General features: G+C 46.4%; 1 protein-coding gene across 1 annotated transcript in view; it reads left to right on the top strand.

Moving 5' to 3' along the window:
• Positions 1-1,266: 1,266 nt before the first annotated feature.
• The window catches only part of P4HB (prolyl 4-hydroxylase subunit beta), a 31,187-nt gene continuing 12,675 nt past the window's right edge, over positions 1,267-19,778 (top strand). The window contains exons 1-4 of the mRNA XM_077458850.1: positions 1,267-1,472; positions 14,473-14,679; positions 17,694-17,827; positions 19,043-19,180. Of these exons, the coding sequence (XP_077314976.1) occupies positions 1,331-1,472; positions 14,473-14,679; positions 17,694-17,827; positions 19,043-19,180 (621 nt within the window). The 5' untranslated portion in view covers positions 1,267-1,330. The remainder of the gene's footprint in view (positions 1,473-14,472; positions 14,680-17,693; positions 17,828-19,042; positions 19,181-19,778) is intronic.

Genomic DNA, 19,778 nt, shown 5'->3' with positions numbered 1-19,778 from the left:
GTTGCTATGGGGAAGCTGACTGGTTGCTCTGGAGAACCTGACTGGTTGCTATGAGGAAACTGACTGGTTACCATGAGGAAGCTGAGGAGTTGCTATGGGGAAGCTGACTGGCTGCTATGAGGAAGCTGACTGTTTGCTATGAAGAAGCTGACTGGTTGCTATGAGGAACCTGACTGGTTACTATGAAGAAACTGACTGGTTACTATGAGGAAGCTGAGTAGTTGCTATGGTGAAGCTGACTGGTTGCTATGAGGAAACTGAGTAGTTGCTATGGGCAAGCTGACTGGTTACTATGAGGAAGCTGAGTAGTTGCTATGGGGAAGCTGACTGGTTACTATGAGGAAGCTGAGTAGTTGCTATGGGGAAGCTCACTGGTTGCTATGAGGAAGCTGACTGGTTGCTATAAAGAAGCTGACTGGTTGCTATGGGGAACCTGACTGGTTACTATGAGGAAGCTGACTGGTTGATATGGAGACGCTGACTGGTTGCTATGAAGAACCTGACAGGTTGCTATGAGGAAGCTGACCGGTTGCTATGAAGCGAACTAGTTGCTATTGGGAAGCTGACTGGTTGATATTGGCAACCCCCTTTTCTCAGGACAGACAGTGGGCAAGCTGACTGGTTGCTATGAAGCTAAATGGTTGTTATTTTGAAGCTATCTGGTTGCTATGGGGAATCCCCTTCTCTCAGGACACACAGCAAGCAAGCTGACTGGTTGCTATGAGGAAGCTGACTGGTTGCTTTGAGGAAGCTGAATGGTTGCTATGAGGTATCTGACTGGTTGCTTTCTCTCCGGACAAACAGTGGGCAAGCTGACTTTGAGGAAACTGACTGGTTGCTATAGGCAACCCCCTTCTCTCAGGACAGTAGGCAAGCTGACTGGTTGCTATGAGGAAAGCTGTCTGGTTGCTATAGGGAAGCTAACTGGTTGCTATGAGAAGCTGAGTAGTTGCTATGGGTAACCTCCTCCTTCTCTTAGGACAGTTGGGGGATGTGCTCAGACATGGTGGCAGGGTGGGGGGGGAGGGGATCTCGGTGGGGTGTCTATGCTCCCCCAGTCACGTCCATACATATAGAAGGAGGGTCCTGTCAGGAACTCCGGGCAAGCGAGTGGGCGGGGAGCATCTCCTGACAGAGCATCCCCACCAGCCACTCAGCGCCCCTCCCGCCCCCTTCCCTGGCTCCTCGTCCTATCAGAGCCCGGGAGCGGAGCGCGACCCAGTCACAGCTCAACACGAGCCGCTGTCCCGCCGATATAAAGCGCATGCGCACAGAGCGGGCCTCCTTCAACCCAGCGCCACGTCCCGTACACCCCGGAGAGTCTTCAGTCATGCTGCGTTCCGCTCTCGCCGTGCTGGCCGCCGTCCTCCTCCTGGTCCAGGCCGACATCCAGGAGGAGAACCACGTACTGGTGTTGAAGAAGGACACGTTCGATGAGGCGCTGAAGAACGACTATCTGCTGGTGGAGTTCTGTGAGTAAGGAGACGGGGGGGTGGGGCACCGGGGTGACTTCTAGTCATTGTGATAAAGCCGGGGGAGTGCGGTAATCTCTGCACCCCCCCCCCCCTCCTTTGCCTTCAATCCGGGCACACCTGGGCGTGGTCACCTGTGCTGAGTGACTGGGGGAGCAAGCCAATGAGCGGGCACGCACGGACACGTCAGCCAATCGGGGAGCGCTGACTCTACCAGTGGGCGGGGCTTTTAAGTTTGGTTGACGTGTACTTAGTTGTGTAGACATGTCACCCCCTTCCCTTCCGGGCGTGACGTCTGGGCCAAAGAACTGACACTCTAATCTCCTCCACCGAACCGACCCTCATCCCTACAGGCCGAGACTTCCCTAATGTTAGGCCTCAGCCTGTCATAGGCTTGCCATAGACTGATTGTACAGGAGAGGCCACACACTGCAATCTGATTTGCTCATGGAGGTTGTAGTCTGTGTAGACACTGATCCAGCCTTTTAAATTTGCATTCAATCAGATTATTCTTCTTATATTTATTCTAACATTTTTATATTCCATTTTTATTCTTACTCTTCCATTTGTATTTTTATTCCCTTTTTTTTATTCAGTTTATACAGTGCTTTACAACTTGGGGTAGACAGTATACATACAATACACTTTAATACAATAGGAATCAGAGGGCTCTGCTTCTTTAGAGCTTGCAATCTAAGAGGAAGGTCTTATCTAAAGGAGATTGTACAACCCGCCTTAAGCTGCTCATCTGATTGTACAATCGCCTTTCGATTTCCCATTAATGCAATGTAAGGGCTGTCCTGATCAATAATCTAGGGATGGATTGTTTGGCTGGATTGGTGCAGTAGTGGGACTAGTTACTGGGGGGATACTAGGAGAGTGGGGGGTATTCTACCCCAGGCCCAACCCCCACCTCCCCCATGCATCAGAAAACACAGCACTTTTTTTTTTTTTTTCATAGACCGTGTTTCTTAAAAAATACTTTCCCTGCAGGTACAGCAAACCAGCTGCTGAACGCAGTACAGGGTGTGTAGGCTTGTCCTTGCAAAACACCGTAAGGCTCATCCATACACATTTTAATCTATATACAATCAAATCTAGACTTGACTAAAGTGTGTAAAATGAGAACCTACCTAATCTTGCCATTGCACTACATGAACCCTTTTTTGTTAAATCTAAAGGAGATTGATGTGTTGCTGAGATCTTTTATCGTAGCTACAGCACTAAATAGAGCGCCTGCAAAACGCCCTGAAAGAGCCGCTGCTGTGTCTCCAATGTGAGAGCCCCGAGGACTTTCACACTGGAGCGATGCGCTGGCAGGACACTAAAAAGTCCTGTTAGCAGCATTTTGGAGCGGTGTGTACACTGCTCCTGCCTATTGAAATCAATGGGCGAGCGCAGCTATACCACCGCTAGCATGGGGGGGGTAAAAGCACCCTGCTAGCAGCCAACTAGCGCATTGAAATTGGTGGTTTAGTGCCACAAAAAAATGGCTAGGTTGTTAGAAAAAAAGTTTGGGGGTTCGAAGTAATTTTCTATTAAAATAAATCCTGTTTAATTTGTAAACACCAAATCTTCTCGGTATCGTTGCTGTGGAGGAGTGCGGGGTGTAGCAAGATGGTGGCGGCGAATATTGCTTGTTAGCAATTCTGACACGTCACCTAATCTAGAAAATCGGCATGGGTGCCCAACCTGTGGCCCTCCAGGGGCAGGACTACAAGTCCCATCATGCAACAGCAGGAGGCCCACAGGTTGAGCACCCGTTGGGGTAATGGCAATGATCCCTGCTAGGCTCATACATGTTCCCAGATAAGAATTGTTGTCTTGCAGCATATCCCAACCACAATGTAGTGTCCACTCTGACCCTCATTTCCTTTATTAGCTCTGCCAGTGCTTTCAAGTATTGCATATAATGAGCATTGGTGCCCCCTGGTGTAGATGTGCCCCCTTAAAATTGTCTGATTTTGGTAAAATGGGCACCAGATGCATCATTTGTGTAACATATCCAATATAGTAAATTGATGGCATACTAAGATGGTAGTCATGGTCACAGTAGTTGGGCTGACAAGACATCTGAAAAACATCTGGGGGGGTAATAAACCTCCAGATCGGTTTCTGGTGTGCTCACCTGCCTTCTGCGGCCATGACTTTACCATCTTGGTATGCTACAAATGTATATATTTGGATTGGACACATTGTATATGGTCTCGGGTTACCTTCTCAACCTTAACTTGAAGGAACCCTTGACATGACTTTCATGTCTTGGGAACGGCTGATATCTACAGCTCATGGGCTATTAGAGAGAGCAGCACATTGTGGATGAGAGAATTAGCAATGTGGGGTACATGGGGGGTATTTGACACCCAGGGCTGCTTTATAATCAGTAATGAGAAAACAATGGTCAGAAGAAATGCAAACCATGGAAACTAGCAAGCCCACCCTTGTTGGTTGGCAGTGGGAAGAATGTTCCCCTGCACTACTGGTGGTCCATAGGAGTTCCCTCTTTAGAGATGGCTTAAAGCAGAGCTCCACGACAAAAGGAAAGCTCTGCTTGTTTACACCCCCCCACCACATGACATTTTTTGGGGGGGCAGGCAGGTACTTTGTTTTGACAGGTACTTGCATCCTACATAAGTTGTACATGTTTATCTGCAGTCTTTACATCCATTCAAAGTGCTGAATTTATAAAGCTTGGCGGAGTTCAGAAAAAGGGGTAGGCAGCTGAAAAACTCTGCAGAGCTCAGTGAGGAAAGAGCTGATTGGAGGGGAGAGACTCCACCCCCCCAGCACAGGAACAGAGCCGAGGCTGTCAATCAGCTGGAGATCCCTCCTCTGTCACCTTTCTCTCTGTGTCAGTAAAACTTATCAGACGTGATTCATGCCGAGGAACAAAGCAGCAGAATTAAATGGCCTTGTGCTCTTAATTGAGACAAGTACTCACTATAGAGGGGATATGCTTTGCTCATATTTCATGTCTGAGGTTTACAATCCCTTTAAAGGATCGGTGGTCACTTGTCTGAGGCAGGAATTGCTCATTGATGGAGACTCCTTGGTTGACACCATGTTGCACCATATTTGTGTCTGAGATCCATTACATTCTAGTCTTGACTTTTCTGCAATTCTAATAAAATCTTCTTTTGCATTATAGCGTGGGAATGGGACTTTCTGTACAATTCTTCTTTCTTTGAAGCTTCAATATGCAAACCTTGCCCAAGGAGTACATAAACTGCTAGAAGGGAAACAGTTCTGAGTAAATATTAAAGTAAGGGCTTATTGTATCTGAAGCCAAAACTTTTTTAGTTGGATGGTGAACAGTTAAAACCCTGTTTGGGTGTAGGTTGCTGTCTGACTACATGGGGGGGGGGTTGACCTAGTCATAACCACTGTCACCGGGAGTGGTAAAGGAACAGCCACAATCTGGAGTTGTCACCAGAGCCAGGATAGAAGGGGAATATTCCTGTTTTGGTGTCATGGAGTATTTTGCTGCTTCCTATCTACAGGACAAGAAAATCTCTCCGATGGGATGGTTTACACACCCTCACACTTGGTGTATAATATACACTATTGTCAAAAGTATTGGGATGCCTGCCTTTGCAACCAGATTAACATTAATGGCGTCTTTGTCCGTAGGGTTCAATATGGAGTTGGCCCACCTTCTGCAGCTATAACCACTTCATCTCTTCTGGGAAGGCCATCCACAAGGTTTAGGAGTGTCTGTGGGAATGTTTGAGGGTTTTTTCTTCTAGAAACTTATTTCTGAGGTCAGACATTGTTGGAGGCGAAGGCCCGGTTTGCAGTCTCTGCTCTAATTCATCCCAAAGGTGTTCTATTGGGTTGAGGACAGGACTTTGTGTGCAGGCCAGTCACGTTCCTCCACCCCAAACCAGCTCATCCATGACTTTATGGACCTTGCTTTGCGCACTGGTGCGCAGTTGTTGGAACAGGAAGGGTGTACCCCCAAACTGTTCCCACAGAGTTGGAAGCATGAAATTATCCGAAATGTCTTGGTATGCTGATGCCTTGAGCATTCCCTTCACAAACTAAATGGCCAAGCACAACCCCTACACCATAATGATATGATAAAATGATTTGGACCAGTGCACAAAGCAAGGTCCATAAAGACACGGATGAGTGAGTTTGGGGTGGAGACGCTTGACTGGTCCTGACCTCCACCTGATAGAACACCTTTGGGATGAATTAGAAAGGAGACTGGGAGCCGGGTCTTCTCGCCCAACATCGGTGCCTGACCTTACAAATGCACTTCTGGAAGAATGGTCAAACATTCCCATAGACACACTCCTAAACCTCGTGGACGGCCTTTCCAGAAGAGGTGAAGCTGTTATAGCTGCATAGGGTGGACCAACTCAATACTGAACCCTCTGGACTAATGCCCTTTACACACTGGGACAATGTGGCTGCCAGTGGTAAAACTGCACTATTTTTAGCGGCAGTATGCGGCCACTAGCGGGGCAGTTTTAAAACCACCACAAAGTGCTGCTGCAGTGTTATAACCGTGATGCCCCATTCACTTCAATGGGCAGGAGCGGTATACACACTGCTCCAAAGATGCTGCTAGCAGGACTTTTTTTTACTGTCCTGCCAACGCAGTGAGGGGTGGCTTTCAGGGCGCTTTGCAAGTGCTATTAGCTCTAGTGCCTGCAAAGCACCCCAGTGTGAAAGGGGTCTAAGACTGGGATGCCATTAAAGGGTCTGTCCCAATATCATTGACAATATAGTGTATAGAACAACGGAACATTTGCCCATAACCTTTCCTGGCTTCATCCAACCCACAGATGCTGCTAAAATTGTTCACTATTCCAGATTGTTTGCTTAAAACGCATTGGGCCACACGTTCAGCCCATACATGTTATACAGAGCTCTGGCTTTCTTAGACCCCTTTCACACCACACCGCCCATAGCGTGGGCGGTAAAACGCCGCTATTTTTAGCAGCGTTTTACCACCGGATTTGCAGCACATTTCGGCTGCTAGCGGGGCGCTTTTACCCCCGCTAGCAGCCAAAAAAGGGTTAAAACCGCTGGCAATACGCTGCAATAGCGGCGTTTTGCCAGCGGTATTACAGCGCTGCCCCATTGACTTCAATGGGGAGCAGCGGTGGAGGAGCAGTAACCACACCACTCCTTCACCGCTCCAAAGAAGCTGCTGGCAGGACTTTTCCCTCGGGGCTTTCACACTACAGATAATGGTGCAGGTGCTATTTCTAACACTATAGCGCCTGCAAAACGCCCTTGTGTGAAAGGGGTCTTAGGGCCGTGCAATGCATTTACAATACACCACTTAGATTTTAGTTCAATGGTGCCTAAAGTCCAGTGAAATTTAACGCAATTACATAAATTATGTAGCAAAGTACACCTACTGCATTTCTATGTCACACATGTGGTGTGAGCAGAGCACATGGAGATCTGTTTTCTAGTGCGTACAGTGAAGGGGCCCTTGAATCCAGCAAGCTGGAAAAGTGGACCTGTCCCCCATTGGCCGTTTCTTAGAATCTGCTTTCTTAAAATGAAAATCTAAGCAAATGGCCTCACATTTTGCTCCAATTGTTTTCAGTTGTGCCCTGGTGACTTGACAAGCAGTGCAATCTCTTTAGACTTGGGTATATTAGAAGCTCAGCTGTGAGTAGTGTGTGTTTTGTGTTGACACCATTTTTTTAGTCCACTAAAATGCAACTAAAACTGCCTTTTCATCAAGACTGACAAAAGCTAAATTGAAATTTGATGTCAAACTTAACACGGCTAGCTTTGAAGAGAAGGTTTCAGGTTTGGGAAAGGTCTTCAATGTTCCATCGGGAAAATGGAGACCTAAAGTCAGACTAAAGTGTGGGCACCCTTATCTGATCTGTGTTGAAATGGATCTGCCAGTTAGTGGTGACGTTGGGTCCAGTGTGGTGCAATCATTGAACAGTCGGATTATGATCTGATTGCAACATCAGGAGCCGTGTTCATGCAATGGCGCCTCAGCTGCATGTATCACACGTGTCTTATCCAGTTGAACTTTAACCTGTGCTGGAAATTTGGCTGCAATGTGTGCAAGTTAAAGTGTTCCCTTGCTTGGTTTTTGGACTTTTTAAGTGGTAAAATTTTTCACTTGTACCTACAGGTAAGGCTTGGCTGTGGATATCTCCTAAACTTGCACTGTTTATGAGATTATTCACACTGCATGCAGCCGCTGATGTCACGGTGCTTGTGCTCTTAAGGGACAGCATAGCCGTGCCACCGTCCATGGCCCCTGTGTGCATGCATGGGAGTAGGGGTGCAACGGATCAAACTAGATCGGATCATATTTGAGATCAGCAAATTTGCAAAAACCTGTAGATTCCACCACCATATAGTCCCCACTGTAATATCCACGTCATCTCCCTCACTGTAATATTGGCTGAGCATGGCTGGGTATTGGCAGAGTATGGAGGGATGGCTGTGCCTGCAATTGTCAGAGCAGCGCTGTGGGCGCTACAGATCTAGCCCACAGCACTGCTGCCATCCGATCTCTCCTCCACTGTACAGATCAGTACAGAGGGGAACCGGTGTCGTCACGACGCCGGTTTGTTTACAAGTGATCGTTCTGTCATTTGATGGAACGATCACATTGTAAACGGCCGACGGGTGCACCAAGGTGGCCGCCACTCCAAAGCTAGGCCTAAGCCGTGGCCTTTCTTAAGGCTGAGGCCATGGAGCCTTCCGTGGATTGTGGCATGTGCTGATCCAAACAGGGTGACCTGTTCGGCTCACGGATTGGTGGCGATCTGTTGCACCCCCTACATGGGAGTGACTTCATTGCAGCTCGGGCCAATTGGACAGCCGAGCACATGAACCTGGAAAGGAAGACCACTGGGTGAAGATGGAAGCCCTGTCAGCATTGACGGTGCTCCTCTTGAGGCCGCCAATGCATTCAAGCACATTATGCCATTGTCTTGCAGTGGTTTTTAAACACAAAACCTGTTTACATCTTTAATGCATTCCCTTCATTAAGGCAACATCCCACCATTTCCCTTCCCTCCAATCTAAACACTTGCCTGAGCCTGTCGGCACTTCAGCACTGCCTGGCTGCTGTCCTCTCTCTCCCTTCCTCTTCTCATTGGGACTTGGCCAATCAAATGCTGTGAAGAGCGGGGGATGTGGTTGAGCTGCATTGCACTGTTTATGGACACAGGCTGTGTGGCTCAGGAGCAAGCTCGCAGGTGTGCCTCCATAGCAAGAGGCTTGCTATGGGGACAGACTAGGACCTGGGAGCACAGGAAAGGAGTATCAGGGCTGCTCTGTGCAAAAGCATTGCAAAGCGGGCAAGTAAAATGTTAAGCCAGTCCAACTGAGAACTGACCAACCAGCATAATCAAACTTTGTTTAACTTGAAGTATTGTACTACATATGCAGCCCTCACAAATTACACTTGTATTTTGCAGATAATTTGAGGGCTGGTGAGCTATGGCTGCCTGGGAGGGTTGTGGGCACCACTGGGAGGGTTGTGGGCACCACTGGGAGGGTTGTGGGCACCACTGGGAGGGTTGTGGGCACCACTGGGAGGGTTGTGGGCACCACTGGGAGGGTTGTGGGCACCACTGGGAGGGTTGTGGGCACCACTGGGAGGGTTGTGGGCACCACTGGGAGGGTTGTATGGGAGCCGTTCTCCCAGTGATCATGGGGGAGAGCAAGTGGCCAGATCAGTGCTGAGGAGCATCACGGCTTTCATTTCAATTGCTGTATGTTTCCTGCATGTGCTGTCACATACAGCCCCTCCCCCTTGTCCAGGGACTTTGATAGACAGATCACCTGTCCAATCCTGGGATGTATATCAAAGTTTTCCCAGTCAGGGGGTGTGGCTGTATGTGCCAGCAAGTGTCAGGAACATATTGAAATGAAAGCCGTGATGTACCTCTGTGCTGATTGGCCAGCAATTCCTTTCTTCCCCTGCCTACGTGGGCTGCAGTTAAATGTTTTATGCAGAAGTTAAAAAAAAAATTCATAGAATTTGAGGGTGTGATTAGGGGCGGGGCAACTAGTGGCAAGTAACCCTTGAGGCCTGGCTAGTAGCTCAGGACTTAACGTTTTGAGCCCTGACACGTGGACAATGATACAAATGGCCTTTCAATGACTACTTGACACCTTTTGTAGAATTGGTGGGTGAAGCAGATGTGGCAAGTCTGGTACTATGGATAAGGGGATCTGTTAAAGTGGTTGTAAACTGCAGATGTTCAAAAGAGAACCCAGCAAGGCAATAGCATAATGTGCTAGTATGCATTGCATACTAGCACATTATGAAATGCTCACCTTGGAGTGAAGCCCTCCAGTGCTGTTAAGTCACCACTGAGAGCTGATATGTTCCCCCTGGCTTCTGGATTTGCAAGCTCAAACTGATTGGCTGGAACCGCAATGACTTCACTCGGGACCTTGGATCTGGCATGGTATGCTGGACCTTCACAGCTCCTGCAAGGTGAATATCTCCTAAATGGCACTTGTGTTGGGAGATTCGTTTAGGTAAAGATGACTGAGCGGGGTTCACAACAGCTTTAAAGTGGTTGTAAACCCTTTGTTGACTTTTACCTCTAGGTAGGCCTAGAATAAGGCTTGCCTATAGGTAGGGCTGGGGAAAAAAAATTGCTTTAAATCTTGAGTCGAGAGGTCAAATCGATTCATAATTTAAGCAAATCATTTTGTGTTTTTTTTTTTATTTATTATTTTTTCACCACCGCGCTGGTCCTGAGGTGCTGTGGGCAGGAGTTTTTAGCCAAAGCCTCGGGCCAGTCCGCAAGGCTAGATGCTGTGGACTAGGCCGAAGCCTCGCCTAAAAACTCCTGCCCGCAGCTCCTCAGGACCAGCGCGGTGTCCATAAAAAAAAAAACTCTTCAAATCGTGTGTTTTTTTTTTTTTTTTTTTTTTTTTTTAATCACCCAGCTCTAATTATAGGTGGTAGAAATATCTCAAAGCTGGCCGTTTAGGAGATTTTACTTTGGTGCTGATATCATCATAAGAAACAACCGTGCCGTTTCTTCCCCCAGTATGTGTCATGACTGACGGCTCCCGCGCATGTATGGGAGTGACATCACGTGACTCCAGGTCAGTCAGAGCCAGAGTCCGCAGCCCTGGAAGGAAGAGGGTAAAGATGGACGTGGCCCACACAGGGGACAGCACGGGCTTTGTTTGCAGATAACTGTCGTATAATGTACTAGCCCATTATGCTTTTCATTTGCAGACCTTGCAGGGAGCAAAAGAGGATGTAAAACCAATCGGGGTTTACTTCCTCTTTAGACCCCTTTCACACAGTGCCTGTAAAGCGCTTGAAAGAAGCCTCATCTACAGTCCCAATGTGAACCTGAGTGCTTTAAGAGCCCTTTCACAATGTCAGCGCCCGAAAAATGCTCGTAAAGCGCCGCTTAAACTAGCAGCACTTTACCAGCATTTTTCGAGTGCTACTGGGGCGCTTTTAACCCCTGCTAGTGGCCAAATAAAGGGTTAAAAGCACCCACAAAGCGCTGCTGCCAAAAGCGCTTTTCAGGGGTTTTGCAGGCACTTCCCATTGATTTCAATGGGAAAAGGCGCTTTAGGAGTGTTGTATTCACCGCTGCAAAGAAGCTGCTTGCAGGACTTTTTTTGATGCCCTGCCAGTGCAGCGCCTCAGTGTGAAAGCACTTGGACTTTTACATTGGGATTGCAGTTGCGGCTTCTTTCAGGCGCTTTACAGGTGCCTTTTTAAAGCTAAAGCGCCTGAAAAACGCCCCAGTGTGAAAGGGATCTCAGTGTGAAAGCACTCAGGCTTTTACACTGGGATTGCAGATGAGGCTTCTTTCAAGTGCTTTTTTTAACGCTAAAGCACCTGAAAAACGCCCCAGTGTGAAAGGGGTGTTAAGACTGTCCATACATCAAGATTTTTGGACCAATACCACAAAGTTAAAACCTCGCTCATATCCCTTATTCTCAGCTTGGCAAATGAAGGATGGTCCTTGTATGGCTACCTTATTGCACGCCGTTCAGCACAGTGATATACCAGGTTTATACTTTCTATGGTAAGGGCACAGGTTGGTGAGGCCAAAGACCTCACTGTATGAAACGGTCTTCATTTTTCTATATTGTCCCTGCTTGGTTGTGCTTTCATTTGGCTATTCATATTTCTGTTCAGCCTCGGGGCCATGTCGTGACAACTGACAAATGGCGGCTCATAAAATCAAATGAGAAGCCATATAATACAGAGATTGTGTGCAGAAGTTCATTTTATTTTCTGCATGTCACATTTACGACCGTCTAGGAACATGGGGGATATATGGATGTAAACTCTATTTGCAGCTAATGACCCGTGGAGGTTTTAAAAGGAGAATTTTAAGTGTATCTAAAGAAACATGCAGGATGTAGATTGTAGAACATTTATCAGTTTATTTTATTGCAGTTTGTCCCCAAAATTGAGATTGAAGTGCCATCTATCCATGACCATGCTCATCAAAACTGATAGGAACAGGGAACGGTTGGAATAGGAGAGAAATCTTTAAATGAGGACTTGTGTTTGGGTGACAAGTGCTTAACCCCTTGAGCCCTGGAGACTTTACCCCCTTTATGACCTGGCTGTTTTTGCTGTTTAGCTCTGTGCTACTTTAACTGGCAATTGCAGTCATGCAGCACCATACCCAAATGAGATTTATTTTTTCACTATTTTGTTGCTATAGTGCAGTGATGGCGAACCTTGGCACCCCAGATGTTTTGGAACTACATTTCCCATGATGCTCTATTGCAGTGCAGAGTGCATGAGCATCATGGGAAATGTAGTTCCAAAACATCTGGGGTGCCAAGGCTTGCCATCACTGCTATAGTGTATCAAATGTGGTCCTATGTATTCTGATACATGTCTTTGGTTAAAAAAAAATCCCAATAGTGTATGGGTTTGCGTGAACTTGTAGCATCTACAAACTATGGTATGTGTTCTAGTGCATTGGTTCTCAACCTCAGGCCTCAAGTACTCCCAATGGGTCATGTTTTGGGAACGTCCCTCAGCCATTTTATCAATACTTTTATTTTTTTTTTAGCAGTCCCTGCACTACTTTGATCCCACTTTAATGCCACTTTCGGTACATAGACCTCAAGATTGCACAGGCATTGCTTTAAAGTGGTTGTAAACCCTTACAAACCACTTTGACCTACAGGTAAGCCTAGATTAAGGCTTACCTGTAGGTCCAAGAAATATCTCCTGAACCTACACGGTTTAGATTTGCCAAAAGGCAGGCACCGCTGTCTATGGCACATGCGCCATAGACAGCAGCGCACTGAGCGTGCCGCAGTCAACGGTGATATGCCACGGGTGTCGGCTCCCATGTGCATGCGTGGGAGTGACGTCATCGCGGCTTCGTCGAATGACAGCGGCGGAGCAGTGAGACCCACCGAGAAGATGGATGCTCTGGACTACAGGGGACAGCGGTGACATCGCTGGCTCCTGTGTCAGGTAAGTGACACATAATGGACTACTATGCGATGCATAGTAGTCCATTATGCTTTGCCTTTGCAGGGAATCAAAGAGGAAGTAAACTCATCAGTTTACTTCCTCTTTAAGTCATGTGACTTTCAAGTTGCATAATTGTGAAGGGGCCTAATGCAGTACACTGACCCTGTACTATTAACTGGTTGGGAAGGGGTTAACATCTAAGAGCAACTTGCTGTGCCCAACAAATGTAATGTGCTGCTTTTTACTTGCTAATCTGGCTCTCTTCTCCCTGCTTTTCAGGGAGGAGAAACAGACAGATCACTATTCCCTGTACAAAGTTCTGTGTTTGTAACCACAGAACTCTGATTGGACACAGCTGATCAGCTTGAAATCTGCTGCCAAACGTGTAGTTTCCCAATTGCTGCATGGTTTGTTGCAGAGCGCACATATGCATGCCCCAAACCCAGGAGGCCAATGACTTGTGTAACCATGCCTGTACTGGCCACTTGCAGTTTTTTGTGAGCAGTCAAGTGGTTAAAGGGGATTTCCATTACTTTAGATCAGGGGTAGGGAACCTATGGCTCTCGAGCCAGATGTGGCTCTTTTGATGGCTGCATCTGGCTCTCACCTCTCAAATCGCGAATTGCATGGTGTGCTGATCCATGGATTGAGCCCATAGGAAAGGCAGCAGCTTCGGCCTAGCTCTAAAGCTGCGGCCATCTTTGTACACCCTGCGGCGGTCTAGGTGAGCAGCACGTGACGTCATCATCACCTGCCTCAACTGCTCGTGGATCTGCCTGCCTGTGTAGTGGTAAGCAAGCAATCGTAGGGGAGATGTGGATATTACAGTGGGGGAGATGACGTGGATATTAGTTATAATTGAAATTAGTCAATTAATCAATAAAAAAAAAAATTGGTTTTAAACATTGTATGGGTCTCGCGGAATTGCATTTTAAAATGTGGCGTTCATGGCTCTCTCAGCCAAAAAAGGTTCCCTACCCCTGCTTTAGATGTTCTGTCTGCAGTACAGAGTGAATGGGGGCGTGACATGACAACAGTACCATCTGATAGATCTAACCTTCCCTATCCTGAAGATCTGCTAGATGTTGGGGAGGGGCAGATGGTGCAGGGGGCTTTAGAAAAGACAATTTGCCCCTGAATGGGCATGTCTCGTGTGAAGGACCATGACAGATTTTGTTCAGCTTGGGTTATACTGAGCAGCCTGCTGCACTATTGTGGTGGTTTGCAGTAAGCCCCTTCCCATGAGAATACTCGGTTGAGCACAGCTGCCTTGGCTTTTTTTAGGGTCCGCTATTAAAATAAAGCCGTCTCAGGCAAGGCCTGCTTTCTGTAATGCTTTTTAATGAGTATTAAATGCAAGGCTGTCTGCCTGGACTTTGCTCTCTAGGTCCCCTTCCATTCCCGCATCCAAGTTTAGCTAAATGCCGCCATAGATCAAGTTCATCTTTTTAAGACTGGGGTTTTATCTGCCCAACATGCAACCAACCTATTCTCTCAAAGCTGGCATTTGAACTTTTTAACCAGTTTGGCATGTTGTATGACTTGTGAATGTTTGCTTTCTAGATGCCCCGTGGTGTGGACATTGCAAAGCCCTTGCTCCTGAATATGACAAAGCTGCAAAGATTCTGCACGATGAAGGTTCAAATATCCGGCTGGCAAAGGTAGACGCAACAGAAGACTCGGAGCTTGCTCAGCAATTTGGTGTTCGTGGATACCCTACAATAAAGTTGTTTAAGAATGGAGACAAATCTTCCCCAAAAGAATACTCGGGTAACTCATCTTCATTATATCCTGTGCCTTAAAGTAATTGTGCATAATATAATCTGCTGAGCACTTTTCAGAAACCTGTGCCTTTCTGTAACAAATTCATTTTTTCAATGTCTTGTCAAAGTGCATTGATTGACAGCAATAGTTTTTGATTTTGAGGGTCTGAGCAAGCTGGATTCCCCCCCCTCCCGAGAAGTCTTCAAGTATTGGATCACAAACTATTTTGTGCCACAAGGGGCCTTTATTTTAAAGCGGGACTCCGTGTTTTTTTTTTTTTTTTTTTTTAAAGCCAGCAGCTACAAATACTGCAGCTGCTGACTTTTAAAATGACACTTACCCGCCCAGCGCGCCTGCGATGTCGGCACCCAAAGCCGATCTCTCGGGTGCTTCCGCCGCCATCTTGGGTATGGGAATCAGGAAGTGGAGCCTTTCGGCTTCATTTCCCGGTTCCCTACTGCGTATGGGTGAGTCGAGCTGCACAATAAGGATGGTCCCCTCTGTCTCTGGGATCCGTGTGTTTCCCAGCAGGCAGCGGGGGACCTTCGGAAAGGGGCGTAGATTCTGCAGAATCTACGCCGGAAGTGGGTGCAGGTACCTGCACCCCCCTGAAAGGTGCCAATTGTGGCGCCGGAGGGGGGGAGGGTTCCAATGAGCGGAAGGTCCACTTTAGGGTAGACCTCTGCTTTAAGTAACATAGATTTCCAAATTTCCCCAGTGAGATACAAGAGACATCAGTAGGCACTTTGAATGTCTGCTTTAGATTCAAGTGTTCATAGGCAGCCATTTTTGTTTTTGGTAACCATTCCTCCAATCTCAGAGCCAATACTGGCCTTTTATGATCTGCAACTGGCATGTTTTGGGGCAGGGGGAATTGCGCCACAAGTTGATGCATGTTCAGAGGATCCAGGTGCTCTGATTACCAGATGTATATTAGCAAATTTAAAGCCAAGCGCTGAGATGGCCCAAAAATTGGCATATGCAGGATAGAAGCTTGTTCTATTTGAGGGGGCAGATCTTTTAGTTCATAACTACAAAGTATTATACCTTCACGCACCCAGGGGTGAGAACCATTTTATAGAGGATAAGGCCTCAAACAATTGAATATGTGCAGCTTGCAAGATCACAGCAACATTACTTGGGAAGAGTTGAGTGGTAATCTTATTGCAGATGGGGGAGCACCAATCCACCATGGGTTGGAAGTTGTAGAGCAAGGGTGTCTGAACTGCAGCCACATGTAGCCCTACACTGAGCGGCCCAACATTTATTTATTTTTTTTTCATAAAAAGCATTCATTTGGCACTCATGTAGCCAAAGATTTGACTGGACTTTTTGTTTTACCTTCTCAAAGAAACATCTCCCACTCTTGAATTGCTCCTTATGTCTGTTTTCAGCAGCACTTATATTGGTCAACTATTTTCAAGGGTGAAGCAAAATAACAAATATCTGAGCTTGTGAATTGAGAATGGCTGCTACATCCATCTTGCCTGATATTGATTTGTCTATTTTACTTTAATATTACCAAAATTACACTTTTTTAATTGGATCCTTTTTCATTCATTAACTTTCTACTCGTCCCCTGTTCTTGTAGTTTACATGCTGCCCAAGACGATTCCTCTTCCAACGTGAACAAAAGTTGGACACCCCCTGTTCTAGAGTTTTCAGACTTATTCTAGGGTTGGGTCCTCAGAGGATGTTCCTGCATTTCAGAAAATATCATATGGGGCATTCAGTAAAGTGTGGCAAGAATATAATTTGGGTAGATTCACACTGTTCACTAGGGGTAATTTTAACCACATACCTTCTTTTGAGAAGTGTCCCCCCCCCCCCCCTTTTATACTTGGCTGGATGCAGCATCGGTCTAATGCTGCATCTGTCCCTTGGCGCCTCTACACAGAGAACCGAACGATTGAGTACCACTGCTCGCTTGGTTCTGACAACTGAGCTGCTGACTGTCAATCAGCAGCTCTCTGCCCCTCTTTGGTCACTGAAGGGCTGGGTAGGGAGGTAAAGTGGCCAGCTCAGTGGCTTGCTGGGTGTCGGTCCAGGCACCTGGCGGATCCTGACTTCCATTGTCATGACGCAGTGCCTACAAAACTAACTGCACTCCTGTGATCCATAGAAGTACAGCCAAACAAGCTTTGGCTATACTGCTCTAATCTGTAAGAGGGTCAATATTGTGTGTGTACAGGATGTAAACAGAGCTTTGCCAAGCGCATGCACTCCCAGCACCTAAAGGTAAGCTTCCAATCTGAGATCAGGAGCTCTTCTGATCATGTGATCACCAATCATGGTGGGCACATGATCAGAAATTCCAGCATCAGAAACCTCAAAGGGCTGGGAGGCTTCAACATGAAGAGGTAAAATATATAAATTCCTAAATGGCAAAATGTTGAGACTTGAAAATAGCAGTGGTGTATACATAGAATCAAGTAATGCTGGATTTATGCCAGTTGACTTTAAAACCAGAGGAACCACTAAACTTGACAATGACTGATCTTTGATCAACAAGCCAGGGACTTTGCAAGAGCAACAGAAAATCTGCTTAAAGCGTTTTTTTTATTTATTTTTTTCCTCCCCCCCCCCCCCCCCCCATGGATCCAGCCATGAGTGCAAAATGTTTAAGGGAACAGGTCAAAAGTACATCAAAAGCCAAAACCTGTATTTTGACCGTGTTTTTTTTTTTTTTTTTTTTTTTTTTTTTTTTTTTTTTTTTTTGTTTGTTTGTTTTTTTTTGCACCTTCTGTTTGAGACTTATTTCTGTGTGAACACCACATGAAGCAAAGGAATCTCTCCAGTATGGTTATCTTTAGTTGCCAGTGGGACCATTTTCCCAAGTGGAGGCTTCCCTTCCTCCCTTACTAGCACTAGTAGAAAATGGCTGTAAATCACTCATATGGTCATTGCCTTCTGTCCCCATTTGAGAAATTCTAACTCCTTACCACTGTTTACAAACTGGAAAAATTGTGTTGGCTTATATCAATATTACTGAATGTAAAGTTTTTCTGATCTACTTGCAGCTGGCAGGGATGCCGCAGACATTGTCAACTGGCTGAAGAAGCGCACCGGCCCAGCCGCAGCCACCCTGAGCGATGAGGAAGCCGTAACTGCTTTCATTGAAGGCAACGATGTTGCCGTTGTTGGTTTCTTTAAGGTAAGGGGAAAGGAGTGCGAATGACCTTGTACTTCAGTGACCAGTAACTATTTCCCAGTTTGGAGAAGATAATCCTTTGAGATTGCATACTGCTCTAGCACACGAGTAGGCATCTTCAGAACTTCATCTGTTGTGGCATGAAGTCCATGAAGCATTGCAAGACTGATTCCAAAGCGTAACTCCCAGGGACTGAAGCTTGATGGGACTTGTAGTTTCACCTCAGTGCTGATGTTGCCCCCCTGTTCTAGCACATGTATTTCCTAAAAGTGTGGGGGCTTGTAGGGAAAAAACATCAGTTTGTGAAAGTTTGCTGTACATGCTGAACATGCCCTTAAACTCTTCAAAGCTGCAGTAATCTTGCTGAAAGCCTTGCAGTGCTTTGTAGCAAAGCAGACTGTTGGGTTAATGCAATGTTAAGCTTGTGCATGGTTAGGGAAGCCTATTTGTTTTGAGTGAGCTGGCATGCTATCTTGACATATCAATACTTTGCACCACAGTGTATGGATGGTTCACATTTTATCTTACAGAAGTGATCTGGCGTTAAAACATTCAGATTTTAGTTTAGAGATGTCAAACCTTTAAATGTAGGTGACTCTTAAAACGAGCTGCTAGCAGGCTTCAGTAAGCTGTGGTACTTGGAGAAACCTAGCAGTTGCATTTAAATTGACCACTATTACTCCATATTGTATCAGTTGCTATACTTTAAAACTCTCCATCCTCTGCTTGGCCTAAATGTACAAGGTTTTGGCATACTGCAGCCTGTAGTGAACAAGGAATTCCTTTTCACACACTTCCTGTTTGCTAGTGAATGTGCTTAAGGGGATTTGTCAAAGTTGCCATTAGCTCACTTGTACTGTATTTTCAGCCAGTGGTTTTGACTACTGCAGAGACTAAAGGTGTTGGGGAGAGGGAATATTCAATGTTTTGCAAGGGACGCTGTTTTCTGAAAACTAATGCTTTAAAAGGTGAACAATACTGTACACCCTCATCCATGGACTGCTGCCTGGGCACTGACAGCTCATAACCCTCAGAAGCTAGAACTGGGGGTTGAAGGCGACTGGTCACTTTTTTGTGGTGGGTATGTACAGAACTTTGTTCTTGCTTTACATCTCGGAATGTAATTGCCTTCACCTGCAAGGTTTTTTGAGAACAAATGTGCAGGGTCTGTATATGAACACTGGTTACACCTCTAAAAAATGTGTTGTCTTCCAACAGGATTCTGAATCTGAGCTGGCAAAGGCTTTCCTGCAGGCTGCAGATGCAGTAGATGATCTTCAGTTTGCTGTCACTTCCAGTGATGCTGCCTTCTCCAAATATGAAGTTGGGAAGGATGGCATTGTTCTCTTTAAGAAGGTAAGGACAGTTCTTATGGTGATAGAAACCATTTTTGTTGCTACTTAAAGTGGAGGGCCACCCTGAAAAAATACATTAAAAATTAAAAATCTAAAAAATTTTTTTTTTACTTACCAGAAATGCCTGTTGCTAGGCACATAATCCTAATCTGCCTCTTCCTCCTCTGCGGAGATCTTCCTTCTCTCCGTCGCGTTGTGTTCTGGGAACTGTGTCCCAGAACACAGTGCGTCCCATTCACAAAGCGCTGCGCGACTCGCGCATGTGCAGTAGGAAATGGGCAGTGAAGCTGCAAGGCTCCACTGCCGGTTTCCCTTAGAAAGAATGGTGGTGCCGGGACCCGAGGGACGGGTCGGCCTCGGGCGGGCAACATCGTGGGCGCCCTGGACAGGTAAGTCAGCAGCTGCAGTGTTTGCAGCTGCTGACTTTTACTTTTTTTTTATTTTATTTTTTTTTTTTTTAGGCCCTCTTTAACGATGCAAAAGATAAACTGGTCATGTGTGGCTTTTGGGACCTGTGCCATTGAGTCGAGCATTCCAAATTGATGGCGTGCCTTTGGCCAACAATTGACTCATGGACTTGTATGGAAATGCAAAAGCCA

Source organism: Lithobates pipiens, unplaced genomic scaffold, assembly GCF_037356315.1.
Source record: "Lithobates pipiens isolate NorthernLeopardFrog02 unplaced genomic scaffold, aLitPip1_a1.2 Scaffold_28, whole genome shotgun sequence".
Classification (NCBI taxonomy): domain Eukaryota; kingdom Metazoa; phylum Chordata; class Amphibia; order Anura; family Ranidae; genus Lithobates; species Lithobates pipiens.
This window is presented reverse-complemented; position numbering and strand designations above follow the sequence as displayed.